The 21491-nt window shown below is 40.1% G+C and overlaps 1 protein-coding gene across 19 annotated transcripts in view; it reads right to left on the reverse strand.

The window, feature by feature from the left end:
• Window positions 1–21491, reverse strand: part of ST3GAL3 (ST3 beta-galactoside alpha-2,3-sialyltransferase 3) — a 207266-nt gene that overhangs the window by 70505 nt on the left and 115270 nt on the right. For all 19 annotated transcript variants that reach the window (XR_003256853.1, XM_026086806.1, XM_026086815.1 and 16 more), the window contains one exon: window positions 6241–6335. Coding sequence is in view for 18 of the 19 variants with exons in the window: in XM_026086806.1 (XP_025942591.1) it covers window positions 6241–6335 (95 nt within the window). In the remaining variant the exon portion in view is untranslated. The remainder of the gene's footprint in view (window positions 1–6240; window positions 6336–21491) is intronic.

Below are 21491 nucleotides of genomic sequence, written 5' to 3' on the forward strand. Positions count from 1 at the left end.
TCTATGCAGGAGAAAGTAGCTACAAAGACTCCTGAGCCTTAGAAGCACATTGCTAACATGTGAACTGGCTCTCAAAGACGATTAACTACAAGCTGCAGAATTCTGTCCTCAAATCAGCTCTTGTGTGTAAATAAAAGAGAATGGTTTCCCAAGGTCATTAGCTGTGCCAGGTTTTGGTGGCTTACTTTAGTTATACTTTACTAGCAACAGCACTTAAAAACAAATACTTTCATTGATGATTTTTAATGCTATTAGGACAACACGCATGTAGTGTTTCATAGATCCAAAACAAAAAACAAATGCAAGAAAAAAGACTGAAGAAGCATGTCCCTCCCTAACAGTTTTGGGAAAACTCAGTGCCAGAAAGCCCTCAAAGTCTTTTTTTTAAAAACAATATATAAATAAAATACATAAAATCTCTTGATTTACACCACAGTTTTAGAGCCTTCAGGGATATTTTTTCAAGCTTTTATTCACAACCAAGATTTTGTTTTTTCAGAATACAAGCTTAGTTCCCGACGTAATCCCAGGGCTGGGAGAGTTGGAACATTAATTTAAAAAACAATTATGCCAGAAAATAGGCAACATTTTGCAGTAATCTTGCATTAACCAGTTTGATCTGAACTCCAGTCAGATGCACAGGAAGCAATAAAGTCTGTAGAAACAGGCTAACTCACGCCAAATGAAAATGGACCTTGAAAGATTCACAATGTGTCATCCAAAGACAAGTGGGAAAACAAATACAGTTGTTAAAGAGGGCTGTTCTTCCCTTCGTTGCTGCATTTTTGATGGCCCTTCACAAGCGGCCAGGAGATGTCTTCAAGGCCAAAAACCCCACCAACAATTATAACAGCAATTTCTCCCAAGTCTTACAGAAACATTAAGATGTGGCACGTCAAAACAAAACAGCAAGAGAATACCTGTTCTTCCCTGTGGGAGGTAAAAGACAGGGCTAATATCCATGTCTCAATCGCACTTCAACAATTCTGGGAAGAACTTTAATACAGAGTCACCCAATTAACTGGAAGCTCTGGGTCTGAGATCTCCCTCGGGCATTTTTCCCTTCTCAGTAAGTCAGGATAGGGACTATTCTTTAAGCACATTCAACAGCAAAGGATCCATTTTGATTGAACTAAGGGACTCCACTAGAGGGTTGCACTTTTATCAAGAGAGTGTTATAGAGTGAGTGTTGATTTAACTTCAAAATTCACAAAATAACTTCTTGAGAGACTTTATTCAGTAAGAAAAGCTGATCCTCTACCTCTTCTGAAAGTTTAACATTTCCCGCCCTCAAGTCTCATTTAATTTCCTGAGGCTATAAAATCAGCTAGAGTCCCCAGGGAAACAGCAACAATTTTATAGATATATTCCCATGTGATAACAGCAACTATTACCAATTTTGGTCAAATGTAAAATTCTAGTGCAATTCAGTTCAGAAATCTGCCTCAATCAAACTGGAAAAGAAATAACAATCTTGTATTAATACATCTATTCAGAACAGAATCAACAGGTATACATGTGCGTACTTCTTGCTTATTTGTTAAGGAAGAACATATGAAGAACAAAATGCTCACAGTAGGAAAATCAGCCATACAACAGAGAGCAGCCAGCAAAATAATGGCAAAGTTGAAGAATTAAAGCAGAAAAGAGATAACCTCATTATCAAGACCACTCAGTCAAAAGACAGGGAAGGTGTTTGCATGTAGTACTACAGCCTCTCTAAGGAGCTGGAAGAGTAGGTTGGGAAAAACCTACTTTTCTGACAGTTTTTCTTTAGGTCAGTTGTAAATTTCAGTTGTGATGTCCGAACAAATATGTTTTCTCAAAGATAAAATATTGTTCATGCCAAGAAAGCTGGTGTGGAAGACAGAAAACTATGCAAGAAAAGAACATGAAAGAAAAGAAAAGAGATTTTCTCCCGATAGCATTTTGATATGCCAACTTTTGCACGCCTGAAAATTCTACATTTTCACTGAAGGTGAATGACCTCTGTCCCATGAGACTAATGAAACCACAGCTAAGCAGCAGTGAACTACAGTTCTTCCCAGAAGCACTCACACAAAGGAAAACAACCAAATAAAACCAAGTATGAGAACAATTAACCATTGCAGAATGCATCTACTGGGGTTGGTGCTCTGGGAAGACTTGATTTCTTTGTCATAGAGTGTATCACTAATTTCAGATGTCCCTCTTGTATCAGATGAAAATATTAAGTCTCCTGGCCAGTACTACATACTACATTTGATAAAACTGTAGCACTTCAAAAATGTTCTTAATATCCTTCATTACAGTGGGGAGAAACTGCTTTTGGATCCCTGGTGGGATACAAATTCTGGGATAGTGACAAGACAGTCACTCCCTAAGAAATAAATATCCCTTCCAAAGACAAACCGATTTAGAGCCAAAAAAGCAGCCTCTCTGCCTAAAAATGATCTAGCTGGAACAAAGGTAGAAGACCAGACCTATAATTACTGCTAAGCAATGACACAATTACTGACTAAATGCATGGAGGAGATATTACAACAGGATCTTGTTTGTTGAGTTTTTTAGTGTATGCTATGCCGTATGTTTTTGCTTAAGTTCAAAAACACTGCAGCAACTCTCCCATCCTCATTACACAGAGAGGATGCCAGATACCAGCTACTCTTCCTCATGAAAGCCTTTTACATTCTTTAAGCCATATCTAGTGAGAAATCCTATTAACAGTCAGGTATTTCTCAGTCTTGTTTGCTGCTCATTTCCACACAACTCTTTCTTTTTGCTTTAGCTACAAAGACAAATTTAGGGAGAAGGCCTTCTGTGATTAATAATCTCACCAACACTATAAACAATGTTTCTATTGCTTATTCATTGACAAATTTAATATTGAAAGCATGCTGGAGAATCTCTGAAAGAATATGGACAGCATGTGCTTATTCATCCCTCCATAAGCTACGCTGACAGAAGCAGTTGCTAGAAAGGGATGTAAATACAAAAGAAGAAATTTCAATTTAAACAGAAAACCCCACCATATAACTAGCTAAACAGGTTGAGATTGCTGCGGTCTCCTTGTTCTTCACAGAAAAAGCTGCTAGAGCAAGCTTGGCTGGTGCTGGGAAAGAAACATAGCTAAGAGCAAGTTAGACTCTCGCAAATGGTGAAACGCGGGAGGCACTCCAACATCCAAGTTAACACTGAAACAATAGCTGGGGACACGGGAGGGTGCTCAGCGGTTTGAGATGCCTCCCACAGGACATCTTGACATTTGAAGCTTTTAGAGTTCAACAACTTGTTACAGTTTGATCTTCTCGACAGCTCTTAAGTTGGCTAATTTCATTGTGTGCCTGAAGGATACCCCTCACTTTGGCTACATCCACACTAATAAACTAAATGGGGGCCAAATCAGGAAATGAACGAAAAAAAGGAACATTCTTTCATGAAGAAATGCTGAGTATTGAGCTTTCTATGTTATACTGCATACATTTTAGCATTTAGCATCTGGAGATGGAAGAACTGTCTTTACAATCAGATTTCAGGGGGAAGAAAATAAAGATCTCTGATGAACTGTATCCAAATGATCAGCATAATGCCTTCTCTTTGATGTGGTTGCCTTTAAAGAGCAGTAGTCCTGAAAATCTGAGCCATTTCTACTCTTCTACATGTAATTTATATAGAGGTTTTACTCCAAATTAGTACAGCTCCATAAACCACGCTCCTCAAAAGTTCCTTTCTCCTATAGACTGCAAGGCTGGAATTGTTCCTTGTTGGAACAGTAACATCAAGTGATGGATGAAAAAGGACTTCTCTCAGCTTTTTTCAGATATAAAGCAAAGAAAAACAGCTATGAGTATGAATTTTAAAACCTTTCAGCTAAAAGCCTGGAGAAAAGAGGAAAATTTTAATAAGAGAAAGCAGAAATTGAGGATTATTTTCCAAACTACTAAGAATCTCTTGACTTCCTAACTTCTGTACATTCAAGCTACCTAGAAGAAGTTTCTAGAAGTTTCTTGGAATATGCAGTATTACTAAATGAGTGACTAAGTGAGCTTATCCTGTAACTGTATTTCACAAAAAAGTCCTTTTGCATTTGGACTAGATCACAATAACTTCAAAAGGTTAGGTGATATTCAAAGTCCTCAGCAAAATCTTCCAGTCACCAAGCCAGTTAGAGCCGGTGTCTATAAATACCAAACACCTTTCACAGTGTGAATCCTGTTGGAAATCACAGCCGTTAGTGTGACAGGGCTTCCTAATGCACAGTGCAAAACTCCTGCCCCATCTGTTCCAACACAGCACGTCTCTCTACACTTTGTCAACCATCCTGACTACTCTCTTTTTTTCCCATGCACATCCCAGCTCTGATAGCCTTCATCTTGCATAAGCACGTGACTTATCTCCACATTGCCTGCCTCGGTCAGTTGTTTGGATATCGTTAGATTGCCCTGACTGAAAGCCCTAATGAGGTGCTGATCCCATCATCAAATCACTCAGCTCTGCCAGAACGTGTCCCACGGGTCGGCTAGAGGAGACTGATACAAGAATTCCAAGTGATGTGTAACATGAAAGGGCGCCATTCGCATCGCTAGGACTCACAGCCTGTCAGCACAGCCATTAGAAATCCTGGGTTACAGTGATTTATAATTCAACCCTCCCACACACAGAAATTGCTCCAGACTGAAACTTGGCACAAAATATAGTCCCAGGAGACCATAAAAAAAAAAAAAAAAATACACACACACCACACACCAACCATTCAACTGTTTCAACTGTTTCCATCCCATGGCTTCAGCTCTCAGCCATTTAAATAATGGCAATTTCTCATTTCTCTTTTTAACTGAGGAAATCCAATATAAAACACCAGATTTACATAACATTGCAGTGGTGATACAAGCTGGCAACAAATCCAGGAAGGAGACTGCCAGAGCCATTCCGTCATCCCCTTTTGGTGAATTTGTCCATTTGGATTCCATTTAATGGAATGATTTTTATTAGGTCTAGCTGACATCATGTGTAATCTRCAAATCCTATCTCCACCCTGGTCAGGCAGGCAGCCTGCCCTAGCCTTGTACACCTTGTGTGCCTGTTGAAAGGCAACGAGCCCTCCTCTGCCCAATATAACACTGCCATTTGTGCTGCCATTGTTACTTTTTATGGTTTCTGCTGCAAACTCTGCTGGTTGATTTAGAGGACAGTAATTAGGTGTTTAATGAGCTGCAAGAGACTGACAGGACAAGGCAGGGACACATACAAAGCAAAGAAGGGAATCAATGCAAGCCAGAACAAATTTGTCAGTAAAGTCTTTGTTTTATTCAGAGATTGTTCTGACAACTGCCACACCTGCTTCCAAGGCTAGAGAGACAGACTGTCAGACCCAAGCCTATCGGGGCTGCAGACACATCTCCACCAGCTATTTTAACTCCAAGAGGAAGGCCAGCCATCTGTAATCTTGAAAATAAATGAGACTTCTGAAAGTCAGTGGCTAGTCACCGCTGTGAGTATACCCTTTCCGCCCCGCCACTATTCACCCAGAGGCCTCTGGTGGCAGCACATGCAGGACAGTGAGCAGCCTGTCTCACCCACAGCAATATACCATCTGCTGGGATGGGCTACCGACTCCCTCTCTCACCACCACCAGCACTACTCCTGCCCTCCCATGGCGTAGCTGAGATGCAGCCTCTGCCACCACGCTCCAGCTAGAGGACAGGGCATCGTAGCGGATCATCACCAAAGCATCTGAATAGATTTTCCCTATTTGTTACACAAGACCACTAGTAGCATGACTATAAAGTAATTATACGACCAGATGCTACAAGACGAAAGTGAGGATTTGCACTAATGGTCAACCCAGGTGTTCCAAAACTTTAGAAAGAGCACTGTCACCTGTTCTTCAAAGAAATATTGACAAAAAGGTACTTTAAATCAGTTCAGACTATTGCTGCTGCTGTCAGCCAGGACGCTACAAACTACAGCAGTCAGTGATGTCAAAATGCTCCTTCCAGAACATGGTGGTAGGTCAGAACTGGCATTGTTGCACTGACTCTCCCCCCGGACTAAACCATATGCACTAAGCCCAGTCTGAGCTCCACCCTCCATCTATGGAAACCCTGGTTTCTTAGAACATCTTGTACAGTGCTATTCTGGAACAGGAAAGAAAGCACAGCCTAAAGGACCAACTGAGCATTCAAAATAGAAAAACAAGATGGCAGGGCAAACATCTGCAGAACCACCTTCTTTTTCAATAGCTGTATAGTCTTCTCATACCTTGTCCTTTAATTCCAAAGGGAGGTACAAAGTCCCTGATACGTGCCCATTTCCTGAAGGAATCATCCAAGAACATTGGTGCCGGCTTGGAGAACCTGAGAAAACCAAAATGAGAAAGAAATTAACTCCTTAACTAGGAGGAATAAATTTCTGTAGAATCGTTGAAGGTCCCCATACCTAAGTGCTGATTCTACTTTCCCACTGGCAGCAGAACAACGTGGAGGATTTTACTTTTACTGAAAAACGCCTGCAGTGGAATGAATGTGTCAGGTAGGATCTGTGCCATGAGGACACTCAAGTCATCAATCCGGCAATCGCTTCCACTCAACAATATAAAAGGACATGCCAAACTTCCTAACTATTGTTTGGCTTTTAATTCAGCTACAATAAGTTGAAAATTGCAACGAGAGTCTAGACAGTTTTACTTCAAGCTTTGTAGGCACAAGTCAATTTATATGCTGTTCACGCCAGTGTGTGAAAGCGTGTGAGGAACAGGTGCAGAGTTGCCTTACACTGTTGGTTATGTATACGCGCACTAGCACTGTGTTGTGCAGGTGCGAATGCACTGGACAAATGCAGGAGTTATCTGCACTCAGGGCTGCTCCTACCTCACTCATATGCACACATACAGCAGCTATCATAACACAGGCAGGAAAGGAAATAGTACAAGAGATTAGGAAGTAGTACTTAGTTTACAAAGAATAGAAATGCAGTACAGATTTGTGTTTTCTTCTGCATTCCTTAACATACAAATGAGTCAAGAGATATCATAGACAAACCAAACACTTGTGACCTATCCAAAATCACTTGCAAAAAGAGAACTAGTCCTACTTAACTGTGCTATTATGGAAATACATCTTAATTAAACGCCCTCAACAGAAACAAGAGCTACTAAAAATTTGTCCTTTTTGAAGCACTTAAAATAGTGTTCAAATAAATGGAAACAATTAGCACTTTGCTTGCAAAAGAAACTACAGAAGTATTAATTTTCATACTGGCTAATTTTTAAGTGCATCAAAATCACTCCTAGCAAATATTCTAATACCTATTAGAAATCTCTTTACTTTATCGTGTCAAAACGGTAGCAGGGATGTTCCTGATCAAAATCAAACCATGCTGTAGAAATGAAGAAAGGAATTTACTGCATGTTCAGAGTCAGAGTGCATCTACTCTACAGCCTTATCACAAGTGCAACATATCCATGATCTGATCTAGATTTAACCTCGCTAAATTAGGTAGTGGTAGCAGGCTAGATGTAAAGCACAGGTTTAACCCTCTCTTCAAGGCTGGTCTTACAGTCAGCAGGCAACTCCATGCTGCTGCAATTAGATAACTGCTTGTRCTTGAACAACCCTCTTTAAGATAGATTTGTTGGCACTATGCCACAGCCATATATACAGAAACAGTGTCAGATAGTGGCATGGTGAAGAAATGATGGAACGAATTCTGAATTGCAAACAGCTCAAAATACAGTGCAATCACAGATGCCCAGTAAATCAGAGGCTGCAGAAATCTCTGAGAAGGGGGAAAGAGACCAAGAGTATTTAACAAATTGAGAACAGAATGACTCAAATTCACCCATGCATACTGCTTCACATCCACTCCTGCAACCTTTAATAGGATAATCTATTACCATAAAAGCAGGATGTACAGATTACATGGCTGATCTAGAAGGAAAGGAATGTTTTTCTAGAGCGCACAGGAGAACTGAGGATATGAAAGGGTTTATAAAACTTTAAGGAAAAGGTAGGGAAGTTGTGATAGATATATTAGAACTTCTGGAAATCCTAAGTAAAAACAAAAACCCCAGGCCTACTTAAAAAAAAGAAAATGAACTGTATAAACAATTCTCTGAAAAATATCCTAAACTTTCAATAACCTGACAAATTAGCTCAATATTTGTATTGGTGATTTTTCAAGCACCTCGGTGCACAGAAATATTAAGCATTGTGTTACACTGGTGGTCTCCAAGGAGTTATTTCCATCTCCTTCCAACATCTCTAGGAATAATCTGTGCAGGATTCTCATACGATGCAAGAACATTTATAACCTGAATGGCCACAGCACAGATGTTCACAGCTCTTCCTTTACAGCTGTAACTTGAGCTAATAGCAGAAGTCAGGTCCTACAGAATGGTCCTGATTTTCCCCAGCAGCAGCAGCCCCAGTGAAGGGAGCAGCACTGCCAAGCGTCACCAGCACCATTGCGTTGGTCACTGAACCACTCTGGTTACTGCTGTGATGCACAGTCTTCAGGATCAACTCTAGCCCTTCAGAAAGTGCATACATGAGTAGGCTTTAGTCTCCCCTTGAGAGTCAAGAGCAGCATTCCCTACAATAATGCTAAAAGGTAGTAGAAAGTAACAAAGGAGGTATAAAATCAAGAACCTATCCACTTCAGTTGGACTATTCAAGAATACCGCATGAAAACGAAGATGTAGGCTGTAAGGTCAGATCTCACTCAAAAGTCAGTATTTATTTATAGATAATATTAACTGGCCTATATACAAGTCAGATGCCAGAAAAAGATAGTGTAGCCTGGCATGCAGTATGGATGGCTCTCCCTGACGCAGGTTCCCCCTTAGAAGGTGCCTGGTAAAGCCAGGAGGTTGGTCGGATGCTCCTGGGAAGTCACTCCCCAAGCGGAGTCCCAAAAAGCAGCCAAAGCATGAGCAGGGCTGATCTGATGCCTCTTCGGTATCTCGTCTGCATGGGGAGGCCAGGGGACCAAAGTGGTGCCCAAAGAGAAGGGTGAAGCGACTATCAGTCTCATTATTGGCTTTGCCACAAGTAAATTGAAGAATTTTCTAGTTAGGAACAGTGGCCTTAAGCCACCTACTATCATTTGGTAAAATTTAACACTATTGTAAGCAGAGCCAGGGAAACTGACTTTTAATTTGCATTTTTGCTTTAAGATGCAGGGAAGAACAGTTTTGGGGAAAATATTATATCCATACGAGGAAAAAGAGGAAGAACGAAGGGATATTTAGCTCCCATAAATCTTGAAGGCAATTCCATTTTGGAAATATTAGAGACCGTGAATGTTATAAGCTCATGATCTATGAAAAGCACTTTGCCACCTCAATAAATCAGAGCAGGCAAGAACCGATGTCCAGCAGTGACAGGGAAATGCTGTCTGCCAAACCTCTCCAGGAGCATGGCTGTTCTGTCTCGGCTCTGAATTGCATCTGGCATATTCTAGGACCCTTCAGGAAATATCAGGATATGCCTCAAACAGTCCATGGGAACGCTCTCTGCAGAGCACCTAAAATACATTCCAAGGAATGTGTGGGAGTTTGTCAAACAGGAAAAAAGAAAATGTTTCTGAAGGATGTTAACTGTTGTATCTACTGAACAGCTTACGCATGGGAAGCTGCATTTTACCTGAATCATCTATCACTGATATCTAAAAGGCAGGTTAGCTGCACCAACTGCTACAACTTTGGAACTTGTGCTTTATGGACAAACAGCACCTAAAGTCAGAGTTTCAATTTTTCAAAAATCAGAGGCTTTAACTTGAATTTTAAGCACTTTCCCTCTACCCCACACCAAATTCCATAACAGACATAATGCAATTTCATAGCACGATAGCCATGAAAAAATAAGAAATTTGAGTGTTTTTTGCACACATTTATGACCTGCACACTTCTGGGTGGAAACGCCAAGCATATAAAATCACTAGTTTAAATGATATACCCCAATAAAACAGCCAATGACATCTAAACAAACTAAATGCCAGAAATGATAATTACAGGGTACAGTCCAAACTTCTCTCAGCTCTGAAGTTTGCATTCCTTATACAAAGACATTAGTAAAAATCTCTAATACAGTTTGTCACAGCATACAGCAAAAGGAAGTGTACTGCCAGGAAACTATTCTTAAACAGCAATCTATATATACAAGAAAGTGTGATATAGATATCTGCCTAGGGGATTCTTGCTCATGCTACAAAATAAATAAATAAATAAATAAATAATCACATTTCCAGTTATTTTCTCCTTGACAAGTAAGGAGAGCTGTGACCCCAAAACATTTCTACCTGGAAGGCTGAATTAGCCTGTCTGAATCTATGCAGCAAGTTCTACATGAGGTGACAATCCATCATCACCTAAAATCAAACCCTAGAGGCATAAGAACAATTTGTATAGTATGGGCTGAGACAGTTCTGCTCCAACACATACACACACACACACTTTTAGAGGTTTATATTTTGCTTTAGTATAAAAGACTTCACAGTAATGAAGCTGTCTAGCTGGGACAGAAGACCCCTAGCCATGTTTTCTGACCATTTCCATTCTGCACCTTGATACCCAGATGCATTCACAAATGTTCCTCTTGGATGTGTGCTGACTTAGTCATTCGACATCAAGAGTGCTAACTTCTCTAAGTATCTCTAACCTCCTCTATCAAAGTATCTATTGGACAATTTCAGACGCTTAAACTGGAGCAGAATCTGCTCCTTGCTCCTATCTGCTGTTTTAAAGGCAATTAATATAAAGACATAAATGCATAGAAGGGAATTAGCTAGACCAGAGAGACAGCAGAATAAATAAAGCAATTGATAGTCTTTGGCTATAAAAAGGAGGGAGGAAAGAGACAACGCCAAGTCCCTGAAAGAGGAGAGGTGCAGATGGCGCCATTATTTCCAAAAATCAGGACACTAGGAAAAGGCAGATTGGCAGCCACCAAGCTCTGTTGTGGGCTTACCCTCAAACATTTCCACGCACCAGTAGGAGTCCCACTGTTTCCAGTTTTTTAAACAGTCCTGCCCTTCTGTTGCTTTTTTAGTTAGGAAGAATCAGCAAAGAAAAACTAGAAGCTGAAGGGGAAAAAACAAAACAAAACAAACAAAACACCCCGACCTGTGCTAGAACCGAACGTTGACTATAACCTGCACGTTACATTTGCAAAAGGGCATGGACAGCTTCCAAAAAGAGGGGTGTTTTTCATACACAAAAGAGATGACTTATTTGTTCTGGCATGACTGCTATCCTCTTTTGTTTGCTTGTGCTCAAAAGCATCCATGGGTAGACAGCACAAAATCTAACAATTTTATTAATAAAATGGCTGAAATACAAACCAAAGCTCAAAGTACTCCAGCACTGAATAATTAGCTCCTTTGATACAGGCATTTACAAAAGCACAGAGAAAAATCTAAACTAACTTTCTCCCTAGGGAGACCTCCAAGTATGTTCTCTCCTTTGCCTCCTTTCTCTGGGGAGCCACATGATTTGATAGTATAGGGAATGAGGAGGCTTGTGATGTCCTGATTTCACATTTCTCATTGACACTAATCCTCTGTCAAAAATCCAAGCAGCTCAAAGATTCCTCAAGCAGCTGAAAAACTTAAGAAACTGCATTAATAAGGATTAACCCCATCCGACAACCAACATACTTCTTTTCCTAAATCATCAAATGAACAAGCCACAAATGGATGGCTGCAAGACGAAAATCTTTAATACTAGAGATCAGGCCAAAAGTAAAATTGATCTCAACCAACTGCAAAAATGGTCTGAAATAAATCAGATGCAGTGCAGTAAGGACAGCTTAGCACACAGGAATGGCCACACTGGATCACTGCCACCTACAACTGTCATTTGGGCCACCTTGGTCTTTTCTTGGGAGACAGTGAGCCTTGCCCATCTTTTCTCAGGTCATTCATGACTTTACAGACCCTGATGATATCTTCAGTTGTCTCTTTTTCAGACTGAAAAGTCCTAGACTACTTAGTCACTCCCCAAACCGATGTCACTGATTTATACAGTGGTATAATGTTACTTTGCTTTGCTCTCTATCCTTTCCTAACAACTCCCTACCACTTGGTTTGAGTTTGTCCATTACTGAGCCAGTGTAATCAGTTCTGCAAGGAGGACCATAAGGTATTAACGTTGGGTTTTTAGAGTGCTCAAGCCACTCCAAAAAAGCCTTGGAACCAACTTTATTCCAAAGATAAAGAAAAGGAAGGAGCAGCTAAGTCCATAAACCAAAAAATCCCCTACCCAGATGCAGGCCCTGTAGCAGCACTCGCAGTTATCCCAGCCTCTCTCCACCTAGCAATGGTTCCTCTGAGCACCATCTGAGGCACTCTGGAGCATCAGACTTCTTGTCCTCTTTGCTGTCCGTAACCCAGCAGTTTACTTAAACTCATCAGTGAAGGCATTTTCCCAGCACACTGATCTTTTCAGAGCAGGACGAGCAGCTCCAACATGTCTTAAAGGGCCTCCATACTCTACACTGTGGTTCATTCACAGAACTCATGTCAACACTGTCATGCTATTGCAAAAAAGATAAATATCCTATCATGACTAAAAATGTGACTATCGGCAGTAAAAATCAAAGTACTTCACTTGATTCAGGATCAGAAAGCACCAGCTCAAGGACCATGCCCAGTTCTGCACATCAAACAAAAAAAACCATAAACTAACTGGAAACAGGCAGTAGGAGAGCTATGAAAAAGATCTAAGGTCTAGAAAACATGACCTCTAAGGAAAACTAGAAAGAAATGAATTTGTTTAGTGTAGAGAAGAGAGAATTGAAAGAGGACGTGATAAGCCCTTCAATATTACAAGGTTGCTGCAAAAGAGAAAGGTAATATCTTCATATCCCTGATAAACAGAAGTAGAAGCCCTGGGCTTAAAATGCAGCAAAGGAAACATTAAACATTAGGAAAGGGTTTCTTATGCTTGGGATCATTACACATTGAAATCTCTTGCCTGGACACACATTGCAGCACCTCCATCAACCCTGTTTTTTCTTGTTTTATTTTTAAGAATAAGTTTGCAAAAGCACCTATCAAGAATGGGTTAGTGATAGCTGTGCCTACTTTTAAGAAGGAAAATTAACTAGATGATCTTTTGAAGCTCTGCAGAGGTCTATTTCTTTCAAAACCCTTTTCACACTGGGCTAGGAGGAGATGGAGTATCCCAAGATCTGCTCTGCTCCAGTTGGAGTTACCCATTAGACTCCTTGGGACAAGTATTTACCTTCATATATGGTAATCAAATTTCAGTACAAACACAACTTTAGATAAGCAGCACATGGATTTTGCAAGCTTGTTGCCTGCCAAGACTGCTTTCTGTTTGTACCCTGTACCTTTGTGATAAACAGGAAGACACGTAAAGTTTAACCTTTCTGCAGCCATTAATATTTTGTACTTACGCACCACCAAGACACAAAATCAAAGACTCATTTAATATCAGCTCAGTCTCTCCTGTTAACTGACTCTACTCTGACATTCATGAAGTCTAACAAAGTGTCCTGAACAGCTTACCTACAGTGCCTCTATATAATGGAAACAACAATTTAGAGGATTTAAAAGTTTGAGATAAACTGTAAAAATTTAAAATAAAAAGAAATCAGTTTGCTTGCTCTAACCAAATGCTCAGATTTTGCTAGTGATTCTTGAAACACTTAAAAACACACACACACACACACGCAAGAAGCTTGGTTTAAAGGTTGGCTTCCTTTGGAAAAAAAGCTATAAAATCCAGACAAAGCAGAAACCTTGTCTTGACCTGCCTCACGGTGCAGCATACAAGACAACCGGCAAAATTTGTCATTGTTCACAGAACCCTCTAATACCAAGACACAATTAGGCAACGGGTGAAAAGCTGACTTTTAGACGTGGTCAGAATCATGTTAGTTGAAAAAACAGTCTTCTATAATTTCAATGTCACAGTTCGTATTTAATGTGTTATTGTCAAAGATGCAGGATTGAATTACAGCTAGTTTTTCCTACCAGAAGCCAGGTGGGGTGTTCAAGGCCTCTGAGAAAGCGCTGAGCCAAATAGATGAGATTACAGTTCCATGGTATTTGGAAACACGATGAAGGTGAGCAAAAGCAGACTATAATTGCTGTTTGAATTTGCAAAGCCTTCTGAGCAAAAAATAAAGCAGATGGGGAGAGAAGGAGAAAGGGTCCAGTCCTTCCTCCTGGCAAAAAGGCTCAACTTGCATTGAAGATGCCAGCCAGCAACTTTGCCAGTTAGCCAAGGTTTAGTACAGTCACGTTCCTGCTCACACTTCACCAGGACAGGAAGGAGATTGCTGTTTCTGATGAAAAAGAGTAGTAGTCATCTAGGCTAATTGCTGCTCTGCAACACTGCACTACAGAAAAGCGGGGTATCTGATCTTTCTGGTGAAGATCTAACATACGTTCCAGAAGACTGCAGGTGATGGGCACAGTTCACTAACCTATTGTCCTTCATCATAGATACTAATTATGCTGTCTATTAAAAAGTAGCGACTGCGCTTGCATTGATTTTATAAAACCGTCTTACTGTTCTCTTTGTTCTGCTTGCAGAGAAAAGGTAATGCACAGTCATTGCATCCCCAACAATCCTACTGGACCCAGCTGTTCCTTCCTGCTACCACTGGCATGTTTGATTGCTCTGAGCTGCTGGTAGCCTCTTGTGGTAAAGCACACCAAATTGCCATTCACTGTTCCAAAAGCCTTTGACATTGTTTCCTTCTTTCACATTATTTAATCTAGGTATACTGTATCAGAGCAATTTCCAGACTTGAAAGTATTGAGGGGAATAGTGAAATTCCTAGTGGCCTTCATAACGAATAACTCTGCCACTGTAGAAGGAGCCTGGAATACTTAATTCTTCTGTCTAGCACATGCAATTTCTGTGCATGTATGTCAAGAAAGCTGAAAATAAATTGGTACATGTTTAGAAAATAGGCCAATGATGAAAACAAGGAAGCTACTGTCGTCAGCTAAACTAAAAGCACATAGACTGTATAGCACAGCCAAGCACAAGCAGAGAGCAGATGTGACTGCTCTCTCTACGTACAGCACAGGGGATGCAGCGAGGAAGGAAAAGAGCTATGGAAGCTGAAGAATAAATAGGCACAAAAGACAAATGAGTATGACCTGATCATGATACAGCTAGCTGAAGATGGGAATAAGGTCACTAATGTTTAAAATGGAGAAGTTCCAAGACAGCCTTGTAATGGAAGCCGAGGAAGACAGGAAAGTGCAGAACAAATTACTTGAGGTGAAGCTTGGTCAGTTTGTGAAAAGGATCATATGATTTGGTGTTCGCATAGGCAGAGGAAAGGACTTCATAATCTTCTGGTTCCTGAACGCTCCATGTTCCTTCACCTCTGGCATGCTGCTCTGCTCCAGGTCAAAACACTGCCTGGGGCAAAACTCTCCCGCGTTAAGTCTAACTGGAGTGAGGAGGCCTGGCAGAAGAAATGTGTCTTTCAACCATCATTATTGGAACAGAATGGGCTCTTTTGAGAGAGAAAGGTCTTGATTTTTTCAAGGTTCATTTACTTCCAGAATGATCAATGCCATTTAAGAACCCAGACAAAAAATTCTTATCAAGATTCTTATTAAGATGATACGGGAAATATTAATCTGCTGCAAAGTACGCCATGGCATTAACAGAAGTATTGTCAGCTCTTCTGACTTTATTACACATATCATAATATTCTGAAATGTTCCAGTGGTCCCATTTCCTTGTATCACATTCCTGGGAGAATCTCAGCTTTCATATTTAAAAAAAAAAAAAAAAAAAAGGAAAAAGGATTTTCCTAGCTCTTATAGTTGGAAATGAGACCTCAATATCCAGAAGACAAATAAAAAGAAATCCTTCATTATTTTCAAACTGCATGGGATTTTCTGTCTTGACTCATAATTACTGAATATTTGAAGCTTGCAATCTCATCAGTGCAACTCCCAACAGTGATTTTAAGGTGTTACAGAGGAAAGTTTCCCTCATGAAAATGCAGGCAAAGGACAAGCCTTTTTTCAGACACAAACAGGAAATGAAACCAAAACAATAAAAGTGTGGGGGAAAAACGTCTGTAGAAGCTATTGCAATAATACTTGCCYAGAGCACACAAGACAGGCAGACAATTAAACCCAAAGAAGCAAAGACAAGAAGGAGGAGGTTGTTCCAGCTTCTTCATACACTATATAAATTAATGCTCAAAGACAACCAAATGGATGGTCCATTTTCCATTTCCTTTTAATTTATTTAAGATTTAGGGGACTGCCTCCCCACTTCACAATCTGGGTTTGATATAAGAAACTAGCATAGCAGTGAGAATATCAAATCAAGTCTACTGTTTCATTGAGAAAACAGGAAGATGTGAGGCAGGAACAAGAAAGACCTTAGAAGAACTCTGCGGTGAGAACATGAAGGTGCTGGACAAGCAAAGGAGATGCCRGACAAGCACACTTTGGACATCTTGAAATTGGACAAAGCTATTTAGCTGGGATCCATGTCATAATTTGCACTGTTCAGAAAACAGATATCCTAACTAAAAGAATGGTGAGGGTGGAAATGATCTCCATTGCACAAATTCCTAATGCCTAAAGAATTTACCTTGGCATGCTCCTTCTTGTATGAAGTTGTTCAAGAAAGAGCTGTGGGATTTYCAAGCTTGTTTGGGAATCAAAGCAGTGCAATTCATCTGATCATTGAAAAAGCTTGTTTCTTCTATTAAGTGAAACACAAGATAATATAACTTTAGGTGCCATCTCCCAGGCACATAAAGGGAAGCAATGACACCCACCTGACATGCATTGTACGATAATACCAAAGAGAACTAACAGCAAAATAATACTACTTAATGAAAAAGTTACAGATAAACTACAAAGCTGCTATTGATGAGATCCATAGCAATCCCGATAGGAAAAATTCCAGATGCGTTTCTGTTACTCAGCTGCACAATAGACTTCACATTGCACTACCGGACAAACTGGTGGCAGCCAGTTGTTACTGCTTAGAGTTCACACAGAGGCTTTTTCTTCCTCTAACCAGATGTGAAAACCTCCAATGATTTTTGTAATTCACATGCTGTAACTGGGAATGCAGTTAAAACAGAYCGACATACACACCCCAAGTGAAAAGACAGTCTTTTTAGAAGGGACTTTTCAAACAGGAACCCCCTTGGGTGCCAGTGCCAGCAGGTCCCTCTGTAACTGGAGAAAATGATTTATATGGAAGATAGGGACCTTGCGCCCAGTTCCATGTAATTCTCTGTCTCCTTGTCTTACTAATTCCAGCTCTTAGTCTGAAAGTTATCAGTAAAGCAACATGCCTTAAAATCTTCCAGATAACATCAGAACTGTTTAATATAAGCTTCTTCCCTTCGGTCCTTAGGGACATTATATAAATAGTTTTAAAAATAAACAAATATTTTCACAAAGCAAGGGTAAGACACTGAGCTTGTAAAACCTCTTTCTGGGTACTGCTTTCAGAGATAAGGCATTGGGAATGGACATTGAAGAAAGTGTCCGTGTCAGAGGCCACCTGGCAAAAACAAAAGGGGCTTGTCTTCATTTTTCAGAAAGCGCTCAGATTTATTGACTAAAGGAGCAAGCGTGTGCAGCAGAGGAAACTGCAAACAGTAGACAGAGCAGACAGCTAGCTATCCCTTCTCCATAATACCACACAGAAAAATGCCTGGCTTGAGTTAAAAATTAGGCAGGGAAGAAGTAACTGGAAGTGCGACTTGAATACTCTGACAACTATGACAAGACCACCATGCTTTTCCATCCTACTTGCCACAAAGGTGCAAAAAATACTCTCTCTCTTCAGCTAGAGCTCTTACTAGCCGCCTCAGTCTACGATCCTGTGCCACTGCAGTAACTTCTTCAAAGGACTTTGCTCTGGGGCTTGATACATACCTGACGTGAGAGGTACGTTCTTGAGAGCCTGCTCTCCAAAATGCTATAAATATTTTGGGGGAGCAGATATCCTCCCTGACTCACTAATCAAAGCAGAGAGACTCTCCAAATCATTCTTGCTGCATCACCTGAAGAACAGTGCAAGAGTCCTCCTCCTCCCAGGAACAGGGCTTTTCGATAAGATAGGTCATTCCCATGAGTTCCCACAATACAAGCCAGTACAAAAAAGGATGCTGCTGGTTTATGCATTTGAGATTGATGTAAGTCACTGAAATACATACTAAATATTATTAGCTACTAAAGGAAATGGTTATGGTGAAGATGAGGGGAAAAAAGCATACAAGTATGTTTTTTGTTTCAATGCCGTTGATAAAGAAAGCACTTTTCCTACAGCTGTGAGAAAGAACACAAAACATAATGGTGAAAGTTAAAATTACATATGCTCTGACTGTTATCAAAAGGAGCTATAGAACATGGACAAAATGCAGTTTGAGTGGTCCCAAGCTCCAAACCAAAGAAATGCCACAGGCATATTCATAACAGTCATTTGTATTCACTCTCAAATACTACAAAGAGCAATGAATATTGCTGATCCACTACTTTTGTCCCAGTAGAAACATTTGAGGGCGCTATGTTCAGCCTTTATAGAAAACAATAATAAGTTCACTTCTATCATTAATATTCTTCCAGTGGCCCCCCCTTGGGCTACCCAATATTACAAAGTTTGAGTCTGCAGCACTGCTAGTCGACACAGACATCCTGCTGTACCTCAGAGGTCTCTAGGAGCTGAGGGAGCAGAGAAAGGGTGGGTGGAACGAAGTGTAGAGAGTGACCTTGTAACCCAGCTTCTCCACGAATCCAGCACAGAGCCACAAAAGTAGTAACTCGCTCTCCGCCTAAGCCTGGAATTCAGCATACTCACTTTCTTTTCTTGGCATCATCCATTTTTGTTTTATTATCTCATTCTTCTCTTTGCCCACCTATGTTTGCCTAACCACTTAGATGGCCTACACAACCATTACAGTACTCAAGCGCTCCACAAACAATTACTTACAAATACATCTGTCACAGAGAAGGTGTTTGTGTTTTTATTCCACTTCTTGAAAGTTTTAAAACTAATTCCATAAAGATATTGAACTTTTCACTCCAGACGTTTTGGAACGAGACACAATCAGTGTTACAGTGCAAGAAATCTCTCCTTCACAATGACAAATTGCGATCGTTTTGCTCTCATTTACTCTTACTTTTAACAAAACAATCACCGTTGTAGGAAAAGTTGGAAAATGTCATGAAAGCTTACATCTTAAAAAGTGAAAGTTTTGGAATGCACTGGTAAAAGCAAATGACTATAATGTAAATAACAAGCAATATTAATCAACAGCTATTTTTAAAGCCTTATCATCTTAAGTACTTTTGCCATCTAATAGATCAACAGATACTTCTTCATTTCTTTGAACTTACTGAAGTACAATAGAAGAAATAACAAGCAGGCTATGGGTCAAGCAAACAAAAAAGTTCCTTAAAAATAATAATAACTTACTATGCAAAGCTGTAATAAAAATCCCAGAAAACATTTTGACTGTCATTTGAAACCCTTTCCAAAAGGTTCTGTCTCTAAAATCAATTTCCCCATGTTATCTTAGGATAGTTTAAAGAAAGTTAAAGCATACAACCCCATCTCACTCAGGACACACTTAAATTTCCCTGTCTAAATAGAAAAATTGAAAGGACAACTTTAGCTTAGTATCCCTTGATCTTCATGAGAAGAGAAGATTTTCATTAGCCAGCAAAATAGCAAAACTGTGGGCCAAAAGCAAAACTTCCCACAAGTATTTATGGGTGCCTTTTGGGCAAACATTCAGACTCCAAACAGAATCATGGAGCAAGCAAACACTACAGTATCATCCCATATTACTCTACATTCTGCTATTGGCCTCTGTCAAGTTGAGGCCAAAATCCATGCTCAACCCTCCTGAACTGGACTTTTTTTTACTGGACATTTTATTTTTACTGAGTTACAGACTAAGTGTACTTGGCAGTGAAATTCAGAAGCAACACAGTATTAAAACCTGCAGATTATTACATCAATGCTATCTAAACATCACTGTCTAAACTTAAGCATATAAATGATAAAAAAAATYCTGAGACAATCGAGACTTTGTTGAATTCAACAGAAACTGCATAGTTACATACCTTCTGAACAAAACAGATCACCCATGTTACAATACTCATCTTATAGTAATTACTTTTGAATTTTCCCAGTGCATGTTTTTCTATAGTAACGCCTTGATACATGCTTTACAGCAGTGGTTTTTATTTTAGTATCTTAGCCAATCGTGAAGTGAATCAAATCAACAACCCCTCTGGTGATACCAAGCTCTAGAGGCAACAAAACAGATCCACTCCTGTTAACTTTTATCAGCTAACCTATGAAAAATGGAATTCCTCGTTTTAGGAATTAGCCATCTTCCATCTTGAGAACAGGAATTATGAGTAAAAATGCAATAGTAACTCTAGCTGAAATAAAAATAGGCTGATGTGGGACAACACCAACAAAAAGCTTCCAGACATGCCCAGGGTTAGCACAGCTTTCAATAACCCACAACAGTCAGTGTGAGCTTTCATTCAATGGCTACATATTTCTTCTTTTGATACTGAGTGTGCTTAATATTGCGAAACGCAAATCTAAACAAACTTTGCCCGTACTGCTTACTATCACACACGCTGTAAGCTATCTTGGGCATTACCTGAAATGTGTGTGAAGAGCCTGGCCTCCGAGGCAGCCACGATCTCTATGTTTTGGAGCTATGCAAACAATAACCATCAAAACTAACCCCAGTACAGAGACACAGGGATCAGAGGGATGCGTGCTTCTTCGATAATTACAGTTACTGTATCAAATTTGCTGTCCTTGAGGGCGAGAAAAGGTGTATGGAAGGTTGTTTTGTTTTGATTTTTAGCTTGGGATTATTTCTGAAAAATTCATCAGCAGTAAGCAAAATTCTACCTAAGGATGCAAGTAAGGCTGTACTGGGTCAGATCAGAGTCCAAAATCCTTTTTTCCAAAAATGGCAATACATGGATGTACAGGGTAAAGTAAGAAAAGGGCAAACAAAAAATATTTCCTCCTTAACTTTCGCGCAGCTTTTAACATTTTCAACTCAGTGGATTTCCTGAGCTTGATGTGGTTTGTCTAATCAGTAACCCCCTTCCCCTCCTGCCAGGGCATCTCTCTTCCAAATATTTGTCCAGACTCCCCCGGAATCCAAGTAGACGTTTTGCAGCCACAACATTCTTTGGCAAGGAGTTGCTCAGGTACATTACCTGATGCATGAAGGATTGAATATTTTCTTCTTTGTTCTGATGCATGTAAGCAGAAACACAGTATGTAGAAAGATCACATCAGTGTTTTCCCCCTTCTGCCTTTCCTTCCTGGAGCAAAATCAAAGGGAGAGTTCAGCTCAGCTCAGCTCCAAGATCCACCACAGAAGATCTCCCTCTGCTCTCTTGCTTCTTTCCCTCAGAGGCTGACAAGGACATTTGTTTTCATCCCACCTGTTGCACATCCAGCTGCCTCAATCACATCGCCTCCTACCTCTCAT

The sequence above is a fragment of the Apteryx rowi genome, unplaced genomic scaffold (genome assembly GCF_003343035.1).
Source record: "Apteryx rowi isolate R43461 unplaced genomic scaffold, aptRow1 scaffold_7, whole genome shotgun sequence".
Taxonomy (NCBI): Eukaryota; Metazoa; Chordata; class Aves; order Apterygiformes; family Apterygidae; genus Apteryx; species Apteryx rowi.